Source organism: Canis lupus, chromosome 7 (genome assembly GCF_003254725.2).
Source record: "Canis lupus dingo isolate Sandy chromosome 7, ASM325472v2, whole genome shotgun sequence".
In the NCBI taxonomy this organism is placed as follows: Eukaryota; Metazoa; Chordata; class Mammalia; order Carnivora; family Canidae; genus Canis; species Canis lupus.
Window position 1 is genome coordinate 42,653,417 of NC_064249.1, and position 21,889 is coordinate 42,675,305.

At 39.2% G+C, this 21,889-nt stretch overlaps 1 protein-coding gene across 29 annotated transcripts in view; it reads right to left on the reverse strand.

The window, feature by feature from the left end:
• UBAP2L (ubiquitin associated protein 2 like) overlaps positions 1-21,889 on the reverse strand; it is a 41,428-nt gene that overhangs the window by 17,721 nt on the left and 1,818 nt on the right. For 8 of the 29 annotated variants that reach the window (XM_025428810.3, XM_025428818.3, XM_025428813.3 and 5 more), the window contains exons 2-12: positions 19,406-19,535; positions 18,201-18,278; positions 17,525-17,635; positions 13,045-13,246; positions 12,537-12,632; positions 12,087-12,132; positions 11,492-11,604; positions 8,911-8,985; positions 6,929-6,981; positions 5,245-5,330; positions 2,810-2,981 (exon numbers count right to left, since the gene is read on the reverse strand). In XM_025428810.3, the coding sequence (XP_025284595.1) occupies positions 2,810-2,981; positions 5,245-5,330; positions 6,929-6,981; positions 8,911-8,985; positions 11,492-11,604; positions 12,087-12,132; positions 12,537-12,632; positions 13,045-13,246; positions 17,525-17,635; positions 18,201-18,278; positions 19,406-19,495 (1,122 nt within the window). In that variant the 5' untranslated portion in view covers positions 19,496-19,535. The remainder of the gene's footprint in view (positions 1-2,809; positions 2,982-5,244; positions 5,331-6,928; positions 6,982-8,910; positions 8,986-11,491; positions 11,605-12,086; positions 12,133-12,536; positions 12,633-13,044; positions 13,247-17,524; positions 17,636-18,200; positions 18,279-19,405; positions 19,536-21,889) is intronic. The other 21 variants (XM_035719134.2, XM_035719137.2, XM_025428825.3 and 18 more) reach the window with 5 other exon arrangements.

The following is a 21,889-nucleotide window of genomic DNA, read 5'->3' on the forward strand; positions in this document are numbered from 1 at the left end:
TAGAGAGAGAGAGAAAGCACAAGTGGGGGAAGGGAGGGCGACAGAATCCCAGGCAGATTCCCCACTGAGCACAGAGCCTGGTGCAGGGCTCAATCCCTCAACCTCGAGATCACAATCTGAGCCAAAACCAAGAGGGACACTTAGCTGACTGAGCCACCCAGGTGCCCCTGAGCAGAGCTTTCTTATACAAAACCAATCTGTCCAATCCAAAGTAAGTCATTTTTCCCACTTCAGTCTACATCACAAGATTATAAAAACAAACACCAAAAGTCAAGTTGAAAGTATGGGATTGTGACAGAGAGATGATCTCACATAGCAATGATTATCAAATAGTCTGCAAGTGCAAAGCTTTACATTAAAGACATAGCACAGGAGGGCAGCCCCGGTGGCTCAGAGGTTTAGTGCCGCCTTCAGCCCAGGGCCTGATTCTGGAGACCCCAGATGCAGTCCCACATCGGGCTCCCTGCATGGAGCCCGCTTCTCCCTCTGCCTGTGTCTCTGTCTCCCTCTCTCTGTGTCTCTCATTAATAAATTTTAAAAAAGGGCAGCCCCGGTGGCGCAGCGGTTTAGCGCCGCCTGCAGCCCAGGGTGTGATCCTGGAGACCCAGGATCGAGTCCCATGTCAGGCTTCCTGCACGGAGCCTGCTTCTCCCTCTGCCTGTCTCTGCCCCTCTCTCGCTCTCTCTGAATAAATAAATAAATAAATAAACCTTTAAAAAATGAAAGAGAAAGAAAAGAAAGAAAGAAAGAAAGAAAGAAAGAAAGAAAGAAAGAAAGAAGAAAAGAAAGAAGAAAAGAAAGAAAAGAAAAGAAAAGAAAAGAAAAGAAAAGAAAAGAAAAGAAAAGAAAAGAAAAGAAAAGAAAAGAAAAGAAAAGAAAAACATAGCACGGGACACCTGCGTGGTGCAGCAGTTTAGCACCTTTGGCCCCGGGGAGTGATTCCAGGGTTCCGGGATCGAGTCCCACATCAGGCTCCCTGCATGGAGCCTGCTTCTCCCTCTGCTTTTGTCTTTGTCTCTGTCTCTCTCTCTCCCTCTCTCTCTCATGAATAAGTAAATATAAATATTTAAAAAAAGAGATAGCACATTAGATAATGTCCATGTATCATCCACGATAATGGGGAAGGCCTGTATTATTTACATTTATTATGTTTTAAGGAAAATTAATCCTCTAACATTAAAAATAAATAGCACACTGATTAATATAACTAATAGAATACGACGTTATTTTTATTTACTTTAACTTCATGTGACATATTAAACAGAATGTTAGGATAAATGAAATATGCTGACATTAATTTCGATATCAGAGTTTGAATTTGGTTGTAAATCTTCACAATTCCAGACATTATAAAGCCAATTAAAAGAAATACAGAGCACTTCACCTTTTCCTGCCATATATATCTCAAGAATTGACAGTTATTTCCTTATCTTCATGACCCCATCTTATGATTTTTGTCTCATTTTTTTAATCCTACTGTTCCTAATGTTCCACTCCCCGTCCCTTCTTTCCCACCTTTTCTCACCTGTCACCTTTCATATATGACAGAGTAATTACCAAATTACTATTAACACACACAAAATTTTAAGACAGTAGTTAAAAACTGACAGTTCTGGATCAGAGGCTAGCTCAGCTGTTTCCCATTTAAAATAATTACTATAATCCTACTACTAGAAAAATAAAACTATATGCACACACATGGTCTCTTACCTCTTACAACTACAGTATACCTCCACCAAAAAATAAACAGACAGGAAGGGAAAAGCAAAGAGAAAAAAAGAAAAAGCAATTCTTCTTAGGATTTGCTATTAAAAAAAAAAATTGGTCCCTCCCCACCCAAAATAGGTCTCTCCCCAAATGATCCTTATTTACTGCAAATAAAGTTTCCTTTAAGTGACAAAAAAAAAAAAAAAAGGTCCTTGCATCATCTTAGTTCAGCTTAAATTTTTTTTTTTTAAGATTTTATTTATTTATTCATGAGAGACAGAGAGAGAGAGAGTGAGAAAGAGAGAGAGAGAGGCAGAGACACAGGCAGAGGGAGAAGCAGGCTCCCTGCAAGGAGCCCAATGTGGGACTCAATCCCAGATCCCGGATTCGGGATCACGCCCTGAGCCAAAGGCAGATGCTCCACCGCTGAGCCACCCAGGCATCCCTAGCTTAAATGATTTTTTTGCTATAGTTAACGACCTTGAATGTTTTAGCTGAATCAATGAGTCATATGGCCATAAGTATTCTATGTATTAATAAACAGTATCACTGTTGCTCTCAGTTGTAGAGCCCTTATCCATGATCTTATTCCATCTTTCTACAGCTCTATAAGGCACACAGAGCAAGTGACCTGATCCTTGCTTATAGAAAAAAGGAGTAACAGATAGTAAGTAGAAACATTCAGGAAAACCTCAAGTTTTTGGAAGTCTAGTCCAAAAATGTCTGGTTTAAACAATTTATGGTAATACTGCTCTATGAAGAAATAGGGAAGTGCTACAACCTTCCATCAAAGTTTAAGATTAAAAAAAGATTAAAATTTTGTCATTTTTTTTCTTCTTTAAGAGCAAATAATGTTCAGCACAGTGAGCATTCAGTAAGTGATGCTGACTCATTTTTAGAAGACTTAGTCCATCCAAAACTAAGTCCTCCTCTGGTGGCACCCTTACTATACAACTCTTTATTTCTACATCTAAGGTTGCTTAAGGCACAAAAGGGGATGCTTTACCCTGCCCCAAATCTGTGTCACCAGAAGGCAATATTGCATGTATGTGCTGGGGTTGACAGGAAAGTGTGGTTAAAAGACACCATGTTTCTTACTTACCATACTGTGATGAGAAAATGTGTTTCCAGAAGCAGGCTGTGTTATGGCACTCTGCTTCGAATTACTGAACACAAGAGGCTGGGCAAGAGAAGGAGCCTGAGATGGATCCAGATTAGATGAATCATTCTCCACTGAAGATGGTGTCTTCCCCAATAGAACAGCAAGGTCAATTCTAGTGGAGGGATGCAATATCTTGATAATGATGGAACATTCTATAGCATTCCCCAACTTCCAACTCAAATTATGGTTAGGTCAAAATAAAGTCACACATCAAAAACACAAAGACCTGAAATGCTTAATTTGCCAAAATAATTTATATATAAGAGCCATACATGATCTAGCTGTATTCCAGTGGTGTTGTCAAGCATAATAATGTTAAATATTTCAATTTAGTGAAATCAATTTAATAGAATAGCAAATGTTAGTTTGAACACAGTAGCGTGATATTGGGCCAAAATTTACAAGTTTTTAGCCAATTGTTTTAATACTGAATACTTGTCATTACCAATACCTAATACATAAAAACATACACCAGAACACTGGCATCTTTCTCAAGTGTCTTTGGAATTACCCCCCTTAATTTTTATGAAATTTCCAAAGTTGGGCAGTCCAGGTGGCTCAGCAGTTTAGCGCTGCTTTCATTCAGCCCAGGGCCTGATCCTGGAGACCCAGGATCGAGTCCCGCGTCGGGCTCCCTGTATGGAGCCTGCTTCTCTCTCTGCCTGTGTTTCTGCCTCTCTCTGTCTCTCATGAATAAATAAATAAAATCTTAAAAAGAAAGTTTCCAAAGTTAGTTGTGGTATAATAAAAACATATAGCTTGACTTTACCTCTAGTTCTTGGCACAGAGCTTCTAAAACCCTTAAAATTTCCTGAGTGTGTTTTGTTATTTTTATTAGAGAAAGTGAATCTTAAGCAGACTCCATGCCCAGGATGGAGCACTACATGGGGCTCCATCTCATGACTCTAAGAGATCATGACCTGATCCAAAATCAAGAGTTGGATGCTTAATTGACTGAGCAACCCCAGGTGTCCCATAATGAGCCTTTTTTTTTTTTTTTGAAAGCTTTATTTATTTATTCCTAAGAGACACAGAAAGAGGCAGAGACACAGGCAGAAGGAGAAGCAGGCTCCTTGCAGGGAGCCCAATGCAGGACTCAATCCCAGAACCCCAGGACTATGCCCTGAGCCAAAAGCAGATGCTCAACCACTGAGCCACCCAGGCATCCCAATGAGCCTCTTTCAACCAAAGTTTACAATAATGAGGTTACTCAGAGTGAGAGGCCCCCCCACATAGCTTCAGGAAGGGGGCTGCCACCAGAAACACCAGGAAGGGGATCAGAAGATTAGAACTTTCAGCCCTGGCACACACTACCCACTTTTACTGTTGCAAGGGAGCTGGAAACTGCCTTCAACAGCCAACAGCTTAATCAATCAGGCCAATCTAAGTAATGAAACTTCAAGGCTTTGCACCCCATGCCATGCCCTGCCGCATCCAAGTCTTATATTTGGCACTGGTTATGATAAACCAGCTATGGCAAGGAAACTCTTCCTTAAGTTCTGTGAGTCATTTTAGCTGATTACTGAACCTAAGAAGGAGGCTATGAGAATCCCCAAATCTGTAGTCAGCCAGGCAGAAATGTGTGGATAGCCTGAGCTCAAGTTGCAGCTGACCTCGAAAGCAAGGGCAGTCTTATGGAATAAAGGTGTCAACTAGGGTCTGTGCTAACTCTGGATACTGTCAGAATTGAACTGAATTATTGAACATCTGGTTGGTGTCAAAGAATTGAAGAATTGGTTTCAGAAAAACAATACACCTCACTTCTGGGGACGATGTCCCTAATATCCTATTTCTAGTGCAATTTAGGACCCTCTGAGTCTAGACCTATCATACCTATCATACCCACGTCTAGAAATAATCCAAGAGGCTTTCCAGGGATAAAAATATTCCTGGTAGGTATATTTCCCTCTCCTGACCCTAAGACCTAGGGTTCAAGTTCAAAAAAGTTCATTAGCCAGATCCTAAGGTAGAACTGATCAATTTACTCAGTAGACTCAGTGGACAAAGATTTTAATTATAAAGCCTGAGAAGCTACTGAACAGTTCTGCAAACTCAAATAAATGAAAATATTTCCATGTTTAACTTTACCTTACTACCAGAAAAGTTACATTATGCTTAAGTTTTAATTCAGATCGACCTATGTAATTAAAGAGGCTATTATGAAGAGAATCATCTTTAAAATTATAATATATGGACTTCTACTCAGTAAATCTACTCCTATAAACCTATCGATCAACTGGAGAGGAACCTAGTAGGCTTGGGTACCATTACTACTAGCACCATGGGAGCTTATAAAAGGCCCAGTGCTACTCCTCCTTGCAGCTCTCTCACCAGGTCCTCCTGGGAAAAGACGCTGAACTTTACCACACACTTGCCTCTGACCAGCAGTGATTGTCACATTCTCCGCAGGCAGAGGTACTGAAGACACATTAGAGGCAGTGAAGATCTTGGTCTCAGAAAGCTGGAAAACAGAGAGATTAGTCACTCCTGGTGTTAGGTGGGCTACAGTCAGAAACTTGGCATAGGTAAGTGGAATTTAATACAAAGGTAAAGGAAAAACCCTCAGAAAAGAGGACCACCTACCCAGAGGAACCCTACATGGATTGACTTGCATGCCCCTTCTAGACAGGTTCAATGATTTTATCGAGAGGGTAAAATCAAGAAACCTAATAAAATATAGTGGAGTCACAGGATACGCACATTCAACTTATGAGAAGCTGAGTACACACGCCACACAGAAATAGAGAAACCTTATTATACTTTCTCATCAGAGTTCCCAACTCCCACCGCTACCCAAACCAAACTTTAATCTTCCACTGCTCCTTTCAAAGAAAGGTTACAGCCAAGACAAAGACAGAAATAAAATAATTTAATTAACTCCTAGCTTTTGAGCAGTAAGAACCCAAGTGCTGGTGTATTAAGGTCTTTTTAGGGATAATTTCAACAATATGCAATTTTTGCCTTAATAGTGACTTTATTACACCTACTCTTTGCATTGTAAAACCCTAAAACTCGATAAGCAATTGTTAAGGAAAAATTCATCCTACTATGTAAAACTTGTTTTGGTTTTGTTTTCACTTTCTGATTAAAATCTCTTCTCTAAAAACCAGGGAATCCATTCCTCCAAATATACCATTCTCTGAAAATTGCTTAAACAGACAAGCCAAATCATAGAAAGTATTCACAAGGCAATCTAGCTCAGTTACAACCGAAAAGAATCACCCTCTGATGCTGATGCATCTGAAATTTTAAAAACTCAGATCTCACAAATCAAAAGTTTGACATATCACCCTCTCACTGTATGAGCTGTCTTGCCTGAATAGATACAAATATATGAAAGTAGACTGAAAATGTTAAAAAAGTTAATCCATGATCACTGAAAACTAGAATTCACAACAAAAGCTTGACTGTGACCAAGAATCAGCAGAATTCTTTTGCTCAGGTTCTACTCCAGAGAATTCATGGAGCTTGTTTATGTGTCATCTTTGTACCACCCATGTATGAGGCTTCCAAGTTGAGTCAAGCTGGAAGACAGCCAGTTCTATATATTCATCTCAATTACACAGTTGGGCTTCAAGTGAATAGAAGGGTTCCAGAACCAACCAGATTGTAAACTTGAGGACATGATACCGTATCTTTCATTTTGCACCCACCTCTAAGCCAATTACAGGACCATACTTCAGTGCCTGAATGTAAACCAAATAACGGAACTAACTCCAAAGGAGTCAGCTATTACTCAGTGCACTACCTGCCTGACTCCATTTCTGGTGCCCTACCCAACCACCATCTCTTCCTGGGATAAATCCGACAATCAGATATTGGACTTACACAGGTGCACTTGCCCTTTCCATAGTCTGGTTCCACAGAGTCCTGTTCATGCCCAGTCTCCTTCATATAACATATGTGAAATGTTCTGGCTCAGAACACTATTTTGGATGTAAAAGTTTTGGGTCAGAATCTCAAGGGTGATTTTAAGGGGTAGAAACATACCCATTTTCTATCCCTAAACACCACTTAAGGATAGAAGGCACTAGTGAGGAATGACCTGGGAATACCTACATCTTCATTCCAATCTTCAGTTCCCCATTCCTCTGTTGCAGTCCTCCACGCACCTGGCAATAAAGAGAAAACAGTGAAGTACTTTAAGTGCCAATACAAAGCATGTGCAAAAAACACTAATGTATTAACATTTTGGCAGCCTAAAGTGTAACCAGATTTTAGTAATCAGAAGGGATTCCTAGGCTCTAAGGAGAGAAAAAGACTAGAGTGATACCTCAGAACACCAGGGTTTTAATAAGATTATGATTTCACACTTACTTTCAGGTTTTGTTAGTTTTAACAGCAAAGATAGTGGGGGGTTGGGGGTGGGGGGACCACAGACGCAATGCTCCAGGCAATCTCTTACATCCTTCAGCCCTCTGACTTAGTGGTTAGTTCAAGTGAAATGGCAGCAGCCAATGTAAACCAGAACATAAACTACACCTACTCATCTGGTATAAGACAACACAGTGGGCAGTCTGGAGAGAGAATAGCAGTGATGAGGAATACAAATGGCTGCCACGTGATCGTGGAACAGCAGTGAAAGTAGACAGGCTTCCAAACTAAGGGCAGGGACAAACATCTGCTATAGGAGCTCACTTTAAAAATGCATACTCAGCAGCAGTCAAATTTATAGATCTTTTAAGTCTAACCACAGAAACTCTCACAGGTCTGCTCTTTTCAGAAGACACTGGACAAAACTGAAGAAACAAATGTGTCTGTTAGTTATCCTAATCCTAATCCTATAGAACATGGCATCTATCTGCCAAGGGCACGGTGCAGACAATGCAGGTGTACACCCTCCTCATGGTGGTAACAATGAAGTCAGGAGAGTTTCTAGAGAAAAGGTCCATCAGCAATCAAACCACCTTAAACACTCCTATTGTTTTGCTTCGTGTATACACGTATCCTCAGAAAGGGAAACTGTTCTGAGAGCCAGGATTCTTCCCTTAACCAAAAGACCAGAGTAAGAAATAACAACCTGCCTATATAAAAGGACATTTCTCATTTTCTTCTCTAGAACAGTACACACCGATTAACTTTAAAGCCTTCTTTCCAAATGAAGAAACTTTGTTCTAAGAATGAAAGTCTGGCATTCAGATATTTCACTGTCTCTGAAGAGAAATATTCATCTACAAAGCCCACAGAAATTCTTCTAGGGGTGCCCGGCTGACTCCATCAGTAGAACATGCAATTCTTGATCTTGGGGTCATGTGTTTAAGCTCCATGTTGGGTGTGGAGATTACTTCATAATATAATCTTTAAAAAAAATTAAATCTTCTAAACTTTTGATAATGAAATAACTCTATTTCCTAGAAAAAAAGATGTTCATTATAATGCCTCTCCCAGGCCATTATAACTGGTCCACGGAAATTCCAAACCACTTAAAGATGGCAACCTTCTCCAAACCAAACTAAAGTTCAATCTCAAAAAAAAATAAATAAAATAAAATAAAATAAAATAAAATAAAGTTCAATCTCAGGTCAGACAAGTTATAAAGCACATTCTCTCTCTCTGGTGACTCTTCTTCCTCTGCATTGACATCCATCCTGCTCTAGATAAATGGAGCCCAAGATCTGTCCATATACATAATCCTGGAGTTGAAAGTGACCTGGGAAGTTACCTCCTACTGACAGACCCTCTCAAGGCAGAAATGTTTTCCTGCACTCTGACGACTGCATCTGGGATGGAAAGGAAGAACGCAGATGCCTACTTGATCCCATACAGAATGCACAGTCGTGGCCAAGAAGGCTGTACTGAGGAGGCACGAAGGAATAGAAAGAGCACAAAGGGTCTGAATGACAAAGGTTTCCATTCTGTCAGCAGACAGTAGTCAATGTAAATGTTAAATATTTGTTAATGAACAAAATTTTTTAAGGAAAAAAAGCACAGAATATGAGAAAGGCAGAAAAGGAAAAAAAGCAAGACGACAGAAAAATGACATATCCACAGATATTTCAATTCATAAAAATCTGTAAAAATATCCGGGGCAGTTTAGGCACCTGGATGTATCATACCAGGAGCAGTCTCAAATTTTCGGGGATAATTTGACCCCTCAACCCCAATGAAATCAAGTCCTGAAACAAAAAAAGAAAAAAAGAAAAAACAACCAGTGAAATTTTGCTTATGAATGAAAACATTTTCCCCAAAAACATAATTCCCATTGTACCTGTGGATATTTTAAGGGTAGGTTTGAAATTCTTTTTAAGTAAAATAGGGAATTTGAAGTATGCTATCATGAAAACAGAGAGATCATGCAGGAAGGTCAGTTCAAACTGCAAATGAACTGAAATGCATTTTACAATTCTTTCACATTAACAAGTTGATAGCAGCATCACATAGTTTTTCATTCAGCCACAAATCAGATTTCTGATTCTAACCTCCCAAATCTGCCATTCTCTACTCAAAAGACATAAATACACACCTTATAATTTCTAGTTTTCCAAACTACATCTTTGCTGAAAACAGCTAAGGCTTGCAATCTTGCAACTCCATGCCTAATTTTCTAGCCACAACTGAAAACAAACCCCTCAACACCTATTATTTTTTCTACCAATGATAAAAAATCAAATGCCCAAGAACTAGAACTCAAAAACAGTAAGTTTTGTTATTCAGACTGCTACACTGCTACCACTGCCTCTATAAAACCATCAAAAGATGAATGAAGTACAACTATGTGCCTCCAAAGAATAAAAAAGATATTTCATAGCCAACTGGTCTATGTCATAAAAAGATAACCATCTTGTCAATAACTCAACTTCAGCCTCCACCAATGGGAAAATTGTATTCAAAATGAATTTCTAAGATAGTGTGATAAACAAAAAGCTAGTAACATTTAGAACCTGAGGTATAATATAACATTTTGTGGGCAGTAGATGAACTGCTTGTGCCAAAGGCTATCCTAAAGACAGAAGACAAAGATCAATGATATTTGAAAAGGGGCAAGGCAAATAAATGGGTAAGGAGTCAAAGAACCTAACTCACACTCTACTATTAACTCATTTCCCCCTTTACAGGAGAAAAAGGTCTCAAGCTCTCCATGTGCTGGCTCAGGCATAAGGAAGTTGGTGATATCATAATAATAATTTCTCCCTTTACAGGAGAAAAAGGTCTCAAGCTCTCCATGTGCTGGCTCAAGCATAAGGAAGTTGGTGATCCCATAATAAAATACTCTGGAGGGCAGCCCAGATGGCTCAGGGGTTTAGTGCTAGTGTCGGCCCAGGGTGTGATCCTGGAGACCTGGGATCGAGTCCCGTGTCGGGACTGCTTCTCCCTCTGCCTGTGTCTCTGCCTCTCTCTCTGTGTGTGTCTCTCATGAATAAACAGATTTAAAAAAATCTTTTTATAAATAAATAAATAAATAAATAAATAATAATAATAATAATAATAAAAAACTCTGGAGCCCAGAGACGGTTCTTATTTAAAAGGGTAAAAATGGGCAGCCCCGGTGGCTCAGCAGTTTAACGCCGCTTTCGGCCCAGGGCATGATCCTGGGGACCTGGGATCGAATCCCACATCGGGCTCCCTGCATGGAGCCTGCTTCTCCCTATGCCTGTGTCTCTGCCCCTCTCTCTCTGTGTCTCTCATGAAGAAATAAAATCTTAAAAAAATAAAATAAAATAAATAAAAGGGTAAAAGTAGGGACGCCTGGGTTACTCAGCAGTTGAGCACCTGCCTTCGGCTCAGGGTGTGATCCCAGGATTCAGGATCAAGTCCCACATTGGGCTCCTTATGAGGAGTCTGCTTCTCTCTCTGCCTATGTCTCTGCCCCTCTCTCTCTCTGTCTCTTTCATGAATAAATAAATTAAAAAATAATAAAAAAAGGTTAAAGTATTTTTTATTCCAAAACACATCTTGCTGTATCCCACAAGTCTAAAATATCCTTAAATATATACATCCTACCCAGATACAGACACTAAAATTAGCTAACAAAAAATCTTATTCAAAAAAATTAAAAAAAAAATCTTATTCAAACCCCCTAGTATCCTTTGATGTTCAGAAGACAATCCAATAAATAAATAGAGCTAGAAAAATACAATTTCATTTTTTCCTAGATATGGAAATTTTTCCAAAAATGAAGGGAAAAAAGGTATTATCTCAGTGCCAAAAAATAATCAGTGAGCTTTGATTCTGGGCAATGTTCACCTCTACAAGTAGTGGCTTGATTAATTAAGGATACCTTTTCAGAAGGCAGAGCTAGACACCCTAACAGAAACCCTAGGAATCATACCTGGACCTAATGGCAGCCACACAGGGAGATAGAAGGAGCATGGGCTTTGAGTCCAGCAATTCTGAGTTCAAATACTAGCAAATTTCACTCACAACCACCCTTTCAGTCTGTCATCTGGAGAGGACGATCAGTGTCAATCTCACAGAACAGTGATGAAGACCAGCTGAAACAGCGTTATGAAGTGCCTACAGGCACCCAGTCAGGGAAGAGAAGAGACAGTATTTCAATGGCCATCTCTATCTCCCCTATCTCTGCGCCAGAAAACTATTCATCTACTTGTAAATGTGACCACAACCTCAAAGTAATTATTTCCTTAGGTTTTTAGAGACAGGAAACAATAAACAGTCACTCACTCGTCCCATCATCTGGTTCGAAGTGGCCAGTGTTGTTCCACGTATTCCCGCTATTATTGCCATAGTTATCATCAGTATTGGCCGGCTCTGCATAATCAGCTGGGTTAAAGGTTCTGGGGGTGGGGAAAAAAAAGCTTAAAAGAGTCTCTGACCTCTAAGCAGCACCAGCAAATATTAACTCAGCGAGGAGGGCCACAAGAATCCTGACTTTTTCCTAGTACAGATCAACCACAGCCCCATTCTACAATCCTGTATATGTCTCCTTTCCTCACCTAAATTCTATGGTGTAATCTCAATTTAAATCTTGACCTATTTTGGATTAGGACATCAATAATCATAATAAAATCCACACGGAATATTGGAAGACAACAGTTATATGCATTCAAATAAAGCTATGAGAGGTAATGACCCAGGTGGTAAACATTTATCTGTAGGCCCTAAGTCTACATACCTATCTGATTAAATGATCTAGAAAGCTTTCTAATCGCATTTCGGTTATCCTCAGGATACCAAGATATCAGCCACTCTAGAATATTATAGTGATACATAGGGGAAAAATAGTTAAAAAGTCTGGCATCAAATCAATGAAACCTACCCCATTCCTTGAGCAGAAAACCTTCCTCCTCGTCTACCAGAGCCACCTAACAACAAAAAAAAGAGAAAGAAATGTTTTAGAAATTAATATAAAACTACCTTGCCAACTAAGGTAACTCTGGAATAGTAAGTGGTTGATATTATTAAATATTTTTTCTATCACCCTGTAGTATAGTCAATATACTACAGTAGTATACTCATTACTATTGACAGATTGTTCCTTTGCTGACCAAACTGCTGAGTCCTTAAGCAAATACTTTAACATCAACAATAAAGACTAAAGAAAATGACACCTACCTTCTTTTCCACTTCCCACTCCACAATCTCTATAATTTGCATAACATCTCAACAATTAGGGTCATGAGATGCCATGTAAATTTGCTGGTTTTCAAATAAAGTAAACCCGTATAGAACTAGCAAGAATAACCCTGCCCCCCAAGAAATCGATCACCTCTGCCTCGGCCACGTCCTCTTCTGCCTCTTTCTGTGCCTCTTCCAGAAGGCCCTCCACTCTTGGTGCCATCTAATCCATTTTCCTGACCCCGAACTGAAATTAAAAACACAGATAGCCAGAGCAGAGTCAATAGAATTTATGTAAATATGTAAGTAGCACGTACAGATGGTGTGGGGAGACAAAAACAAGGAAAAGAAAGTGAGCTGGATAGATGGGACATGATGGTTACTAGGGGAAGGTCATGAACCACAACAGAGAGGTCTAAGTCAGACAATTTTACAAATGACTGCAGGGTAATTTCATACCAAACTGGTAGCTGTAGCCAGAAAATGTTACATATAAGAGATACCCCCCCAAAAAAAAAATTTAAAAAAAAAAAAAAAAAAGAGAGATACCCGGGTCTCAGAACAAATGGAGGCAAGAAAAAACTAAAAAGAATGATAAAATGGTGACTACGTCCAGCCTAGCAGAGCCCTGACATCCCTGATGTCCAGACATTACTGACCCACAGCTGGTTTTGATAAAGCCCTATGCATACACTCTCGTCCACGGCTGGCACCTCTCCCCCGTCTTGGTGGCCCACCACGTCGCCGACTATAGTCTCTGTCACGGTCTCGATTTTCTTTGCCTTCCTCGTTGGATTCCGTTTGGCCACCATCCTTCTGTCCTGAGACTCCCTTCTTCTTCCCGACCATCTCCCACGAATGCTAAAGAAGAGCAGAGCAATGACATCGAATCAATACGGATTGCTATTGGGAAGCCACAGGTAAAAGTTGGGAAAACTGTTAACCATTCCTCTCTCATTATCCAAATCTAAAACATTTCTACTAATTTATATCTATTTAAATGGAGGATACAATCTCAAAACAAATTCTATCACTGCAAAACTAAAATCCTTTTTTATACAGGAGGCACTTATAGCTGGATTGCAGGGATCACTTCCAAAGGGATGGTCAAGATCATCCAGTGTAGTCACTAGGCAAATTAGTCAAAAAACCTAGTTACTGGTCCTTATCTTTCAAGTGTGTTTCCTGGGCTGAAAAAATTAACTCCCTTTGGATTCAGTGACACTCAATTTTTTATAGTCTTATTCATGTCATAGCAGAAAAGAAAACTAAAAGTTTCTAAAGGCTGGGGCACGTGGGTGGCTTAGTGGTTTAGTGTCTGCCTTTGGCTCAGGTGGTGATCCTGGGGTCCTAGGATCAAGTCCCCAGTAGGCTCTCTGCAGGGGAAGCCTACTTCTCCCCCTGTATATGTCTCTGCCTCTCTGTCTCTCATGAACAAATAAAATCTTTAAAAGAAGAATAACTTAAAAATTAAAGTTTCTAAAGGTTAACTTTGAATTCAGAATGAATGAACAGCATAGGCATTCTCTAATCAAGTAACCAGAATTTAGGAGAATAACTACACCTACTCCTCACTACACCACCCCCAACCCCACTCCCTGACATGCACACCAACTTCTTTTGCTAAAAGACCAGGTAGCAGTCAAGAAGGCACAGCCCTGGCCCTGAGACATGGACTATAGGAAGCCCTCCATTCCAGGTTTTACATATTGTATTCTACTTATACTTCCTAACTTGATATAGTCCAATTAAACTTTCCCCAAAGCAGAATAATCTATGATTCATTCCACACTGCAGGAGGGAAAATTTGTGATAAGGAAAATAAGCTAATCCGTCTTGCAAAAACCTCATTCCTCAAGAAATGAGTTTTATAAATTTGAAATTTTAAAAACACACCCCTTCATTCACACTATCTTTGCAGAAAATATGTACAAACCAAAATTTCCAAACACCAAAACTACCAGATCTTTACTAGCCTAGTTACCATCTTACTCAAGGACCTAGTGCTCAGCAACAGCTATCTAATATCTAATAACTTTCAAGAATATGGACCAAGTATAATATGAAATGACTTAATTTTTCCAGAGTTGACAATATTGTGATCATATAGAAGAGTATCCTTCTTTAAGGGAACCATGCTGCAGAGTATTTTATGACGTCTATAACTTTCTTCCAAATAATTCCAAGTGTCCATCAACGGATGAATAAAATATGGCATATACATATATTAGAATATTGTTAAAAAAAAAAGAATATTGTTCAGCCTTAAAAAGAAGTGAAATTCTGACACATGGCCACAATATGAGCATCTAAAAACACCATGCCAAATAAGACATAAAAAAGCAAATACTGTATGATTCCACTTACATGAGGTACCTAGCATAGGCAAATTCATAGAAACAGAAAATAGAAGACGTTACCAGGAGCTGGCAATATGCGGACAGGGGGTTATTAATAGATACAGTATTTAGGAAATGAAAAAGTCCTGCAAATGCGTAATGCTAATGGTTGTACAACATCATCAGTGTATTTAATGCCACTAAATTGTACACTTAAAAATGGTTAAAATGATAAATTTTAAATATATTTTACTATAATTTATTTATTTAAAAATTTTATTTATTCATGAGAGACAGAGAGGGAGGGAGGGGGAGAGAGAGAGGCAGAGACACAGGCAAGAGGGAGAAGCAGACTCCACACAGGGAGCCCAACGTGGGACTTGATCCCCGGTCTCCAGGATCAGGCCCTGGGCCAAGGCGGTGCCAAACCGCTGAGCCACCTGGGCTGCCCTATTTCACTATAATTTTTAAAAAGTTTTTAAGTTAAAAACTCAGCTTAAAATTATAGCAAAATCATATTCACATATTCTGAAGAATCTATAATCGTTCACTAATAATTTTTAAAAAGATTAAGTATCCATCCAGGACTTGGCAGCTCCTTGTTGCCTACCCTTCCAGTCTAAGCTCATTCCACACTACAACTGGTGGGTCATTCTATGCTCACAGTAGCTTCGATTCATAAGTTATAGTATCCCTATTATAACTAAATCTGCATCAGGAACCCTGGAAACTAGACTCAAAACAGCTAGCTCTCAGAGTTTTCAGCTAGTCTGTCTGGCAAGTTTCAGAAACTTCTCACCTTTTTCCTTCTCTATGGTATGTATCAGCTGCTGGCACTACCCAGGTTTATAAGGAAAAGGAATTACTATAATCTTCCCAAAGGTGCTGCAGTTTTCTGATATGATCTCATCCACCAACATCCAACTTCCCTTGGCAGTTGCTATTACTCCCCACTGGTTTCACTAGTGGCTGTTTTATTCATGCCACAAGCCTACATTCTCCAGTTTATTTTCCTTTCTGATACTATAGAAGGTTAGATTTGCAGCATTAGGCAGAAGATGCTAGAAAGTGAAACAAAATGTGACTTACGCAAAGAAAAAGAAAGGAAGAAAGGAAGGGGGAGAGAGGGAGGGAAGAAAGAAATCCAGACTTTTTTTTTAAAGAAGTTGTTCTTTTTTTTTTTAAAGATTTTATTTATTTATTCATGAGAGACACAAAGAGAGAGAGAGAAACAGACACAGGCAGAGGGAGAAGCAGGCCCCACGCAGGAAGCCCGACATGGGACTCGATCCCGGGTCTCCAGGATCACACCCTGGGCTGGAAGGCAGATGCTTAATCGCTGAGCCACCCAGGCGTCCCTGAAATCCAGACTTTTAAAAGCCAGGACTAGTCCCACTCTTCCCCTAACCCAAAAATCTGCAGTAAACTCACAATGAGCCAAAGGCACTATTATCTGATTATCCAGACAGTAATTTTCAAATAAGATCAGTAATGTAAAATCAAAAACCACATTTTTTTAAAAAGTAAACTCTACACCCAACATGGGGCTTGAACACAAAACCCTGAGATCAAGAGCCCCATACTCCCAAGTCAGTCAGGTTCCCCTAAGACCACATTTCTGAAGAGAAAAATCCACAAATTTAAATTCAATGATTAAAAAAAGTTTCCCACTGGGGCAGCTGCCCTCTTTCTGTGTCTCTCATGAATAAGTAAAAAAAGAAAAAAAAAAAGGTTTCCCACTATTATTTCCTATTGTCTCAAGGAATCTGACAAACCTCCAATATTTAGCTAATGTGATGCTGTAACACCAGTAAGCTGATCTCTCAAAGGGTAAAACTCTGGTTATCTATCCCAACCAAAGATCCCCAGTGTAAGACCAAGTAAATGAAAATTACTTTAAAATGATACATTGGTTGTTAAAACAATAAAGTTCTCTGCTAAACACTATAGGAACATTCCAAAGGTTAGTAAAGCAGAACCCTGTTCTTAAGGGACTTAACAATTTGGGTAAATGATAAGCACAAAAATATAAGGATCTCATTAAGTGGAAAAGAGAAGAGGTGAAACTTTAGGGTAAGAGATGTCATCTCAAAAAAAAAAAAAAAAAAAAAAAAAAAAAGATATCCCATCATCTCCAGGGATGGTCAACAGGCTGTTAACTCTCTCTACTACCTCAACAGAAATTAAGTTCAAACAATGAAAATGTATTGTATTTTTTTTTAAAGATTTTATTTATTTATTCATGATAGTCACACACGGGGGCGGGGGGGGGGGGGGCAGAGACATAGGTAGAGGGAGAAGCAGGCTCCATGCAGGGAGCCTGACGTGGGATTCGATCCCGGGTCTCCAGGATCGCGCCCTGGGCCAAAGGCAGATGCTAAACCACTGCGCCACTCAGGGATCCCTGAAAATGTATTGTAAAAGGTGACACTGATGGGAATATCTTGAAATGAGAATCTGCTAGTTTCTATGACTTTGTTCAACACAATAAAACAGGTGAGCAGAATGTTCTATGATTAGTAACTAAGGCTAATATATAGCATCTCCAATTTAGGCCAACTCAGTCTGGAAAACAGTCACTAGCCTGGAATGAATAATTTAGTCTAAGCTAATTAAGGGAGATGGATTTTATGTTTTCTTCTACTTATTCTATATAAATTTTAAGTATCTGCAACCCACAGCTCCATTTGGAGAATAAAGTACTCTCCTTTAAGTTGAGTTACTCCACTTGCTATTTTTAGAATATTCTGAGCTTCTCAGCCAAGGACCCACTTTCTAGAACACTCTATTAACACTCTACCGTATCTGGGTTTCCTTCCAGTAGGACATTGATGGCTCTGTTGACATCTCCATTGCAGTCATGCAAAGCAATGACACATTCATCTTGGTTCTTGCCAGTGATATCAATCAACTGAAAGAAAAAGATCAGCAACCATTATGAACAAGTTTGCACTCCTCACAAAAGAAAACCAGGTGAACAAGAGAAAAGGGAGAAGACACCAGCTGAGTCTGAAAGAACCTCAGGCTTAAAAAACCAAAATATGCATAATTTTGGTACGCTAGTTCAATAAGCAAAATATGAACAACTGTGATTAGGGATGGGGTCAAAAGTACTTATAAAACAAAGAGTAAAATATCTGATAGAGAATCAAATCCAGAAGCACACAGGCTTCAGCATACTGTGAATTTCTACAATTCCTAGATGGCACAACTGCTCAAAATTGCTATAAAAATGGCATTAACAAAGTCGCCCAATAAATAAGTTAAAATTAAGATAAAACCTTTTCGAATAAGGTAGCTGTCCAAAGGGGGTACAGTAAATCAAACAAAAGCACTTACAGGCTTAATACATTTCAGGTCATAATTCTTTCAATATCTACAGTACAAAATACCCTGGTAGCCACCTATGACATTTAACTATGTTTTAATCCTGAGGTCTTTCCCCATCGCTTAGAGCAAATTAGCAATACACTCACTTGTTTCACCTTTTCCTCAAAGTCAGCATCATTATGGTCTGAAATCATCTGTGCAAGTCGAATTTGTTCCGCAGTAGCCTAGGAATTAAGTCAAGTTCAAGAAAGCATGATCAAGAGACAAGAGTTTAGAGAAATAAGAGGGACCTATGTAGTCAATAACCCACCCCATCTCCCTGCCCAATTTCCTTCTCCTTGTTACAAATGACCAAGTAACAAAATGCTAACACCAGTTAAGATACCTAAATTGGGACGCCTAAATGGCTCAGCAGTTGAGCATCTGCCTTTGACTCAGGGTGTGATCCTGAGGTCCCAGGATCGAGTCCCACATCAGGCTTCCTGCATGGAGCCTGCTTCTCCCTCTGCCTAGGTCTCTGCCTCTCTCTCTCTCTCTGTCTCTCATGAATAAACAAAATCTAAAAAAAAATAAAATAAGATGCCTAAATTTGCAAAATGACAAAGAACTAAACACTGAAGCTGTCACTATTCTGCTCTATAATCCTTAAAAAAAAACAGGAAGCTTTTTCACCAAAGTTCACAATTAAAGAAGCTCCCATTTTGGGATCACTGTACCTCTTTGAAACATTTATACCTCAAATAATTCATTTTTTATTTACAAAGTCACGTGTAAACCCTATTCCCATTCCTGCAAGAACCAATGCTACCCTCTTATCTCTAGGCCTGAGAATAACATAAGATTTCGTCCTGGGGAAATGCTACCTTAGGTATTCAAAGCACAGGACCCGGGGATCCCTGGGTGGCTCAGCGGTTTAGCGCCTGCCTTTGGCCCAGGGCGCGATCCTGGAGTCCCGGGATCGAGTCCCACGTCAGGCTCCCGGCATGGAGCCTGCTTCTCCCTCCTCCTGTGTCTCTGCCTCTTTCTCTCTCTCTCTATCATAAATAAATAAATAAATAAATAAATAAATAAATAAATAAATAAATCTTTTTTAAAAAGTTTATAAAAAACAAAAAGCACAGGACCCATTCTTTCCAAGTCTCATAATGCAGTATTGAACAACAAAAAGCAAGCACATTGCATCATAGCATATCAACAATCATCAGGTTCTAAGTAAAATGAAGCAAGGACTAGAAATCAAGAATAAAAAACCCAAACCAACAATCCAAAGCAAAGAATGATGCTGCACTGAATGGAAACCAACATCAACCAGCAGTGCTACCAACAGATCCAGACCCCTTGGGTTCTTTACCTGCGGCCGCTGCTTGTGCTGCATCTGGTTTTGGTTTTGAGGTTGTTCCCAGTTTCCCCGGGCTCGGTTAGTGCCCACCGACGTCATCATTTACAGTATATACAAATAACAGTATTTACAAGGTAGAATACTGAAAGATTAAAAAAAAACAATTTAGAGGTTAAATATGGGCAAAATGTATTTTCATCGTCTTTCATCAGCATCTTTGCCATTTTCATTTCTTTAAAGGAAAAAAAACAAAAGGATTCATCTGTTGAGACATATTTAGTTGATAAATTCCTTAAGGAACAATGGCTGTTAATCCATTTTTGTAAAACAAGAAATATAAAAAGCATGTGTCAAGTGACAGTTTTTGTTTTTGTTTTTAAGTTACGGGCATGCTTTGGTTCCTAGTCCCCTATACATAGGCTTAGCGAAGTTTTGCTATCTTAATAGCAAGCAAAATGATGTTAAGAATCAAAAGCCTTCTACACAAAAATATCTAAAGTCCCTTTGACAAAAGAAAAGACAATCAGCAAAACCTGGAAAATAAAGCCTTCCAGGAAGGGGATTAGTCTATACTCCAAATAAAAATAACTTAAAATATTGTACTCAAGTCTACCTATGAAAAGTCCTATCTTCCTTACAACCAGTTTATATAAATTGCATGTGACCACCATCCTTGGGAAAGGACAAGCTCAAGTTTAGTCTTTCTCCTTCAAGTTGTAACTCTCGTCATGCAGTGGGAGCTTGTATAACCTTCAACAAGGCAAGTATTGGCCCCAGTGACTTTGCTCAGAATCTCAGTTCCCTAGATAATTCCAACAGTTTTTGCAGCTACTTCTGTTGACCTCCTACTCCACAGTTCCCAGGCACCAGAAATGCAAATACCCTTTACCACTCACCTTAATATACAGATCTGTCCCAAACCAAAAGCATCTAGTACAAAGTTTTATTCGGAAGAAAGGACTTCTAGGATTATCATTTTAAACTTGAGACACTATTGCCAGCAATAGCACTTTGTTGAGTCTTTAGAGAGACAGAGAGCATAAAGAGCCTTTCCCAAAACGAGAATGGTTTTCATTATTAACAGTTCTAGCAAACTAGGATTCTCCTGAACTTAAGTTCCCTTTATTCATACTTTGCTTTAACGCAACCTCAGCTGTTGCATTTAGTAAACAAAGAAAATATTCACGATATGATGGAATGTTCAAAATATGCCATTACTGTTTTGTTTTATTCACTCTCAAAGAGGGTAAGTTTGTATTTTCTGCTCTACTTATAATTTTTTCATTAATAAAAACTTTATATGGGGTAATGCTAAGCTGCCCAAAGACAATGCTGAATTTGAGGAAGAGGCAGGTTGAGCCTCTAAAGAAATACAGAAGGATTAATTATTAGGGAAGTGAATTTCACCAGTTTTTCAGGTTACAAAGAAAGCTGACTTCTCTGTGGATAGATTCTTCACCAAGTTGAATCAATTTGTTTTTTGATACAATCAATAAGAATTAAGAGTTTTTCAGTCTCTATCATCAGAATTTTTTATTTTTTTCTCGGATTTATTCATTTATTCATTAGAGACACAGAGAGACAGAGAGGCAGAGACATAGGCAGAGGGAGAAGCAGGCTCCATGCAGGGAGTCCGATGTGGACTTGATCCCGGGACTCCAGGATCACACCCTGAGCGGAAGGCAGATGCTTAACCGCTGAGCCACCCAGGAGTCCCTATCATCAGAATTTCTGAGGAAATCTCAAAGCTAATTCTTTAACTACTGTCTCTTCTCCCTACACACATGCACATGTGCACACAAAGGCCTGTACATATTTCCAACTAGTACAGGATTATTTGCTACACAGTAGTCCATTTTCCCAGACTGGCATTATAGCCAAGTTTCATCACTCACAAAAGAACAAGTGTTCTTTAACCAGTACCCCTGGATTCAAATCAAAGAGAAAAATTAAAACGGACGAAAACTATTATACTTACTAATTGGCTCTAAAATGAAGTTTCTAATGCAAATAATAAACGCTTTTGTAACTTAGAAACTGACCGCTTTCTACTTCACATGTGGTTTCAACCTACAACCGTAATACTATAAACTGCGTGACTAACAATACAGATAACTGCATATACTATACCAGTGTAAATATATATTAAAAAGTCCTCTTGAAAGCCACTTAATTACCAAAGGGGGGGGACCCACCACTCCTGATCACTCCCACTGTTAACTTCCATCTCTCTCTTGTGCTTTGAGACGTGTGACTAAGAAAATTTTACCGCCTAGGTAGTAACACCACTGAAGGACGGGTCAAACAAAACTAAGTGATCTGGGATGGATCACTGGAGGGCACAAAATCAGTAGCCTTTTAGTAGCAAGCAGAGACATGTAACTAGAGTTATCACAGTGGAATGGAGGAATCTTAAGAACTTTTCCTTAGCAAATAAAAATATTTACGGGAAACACATGAGATGTGTTGGGAGACCAAGGGAACAGCGTAGAAACA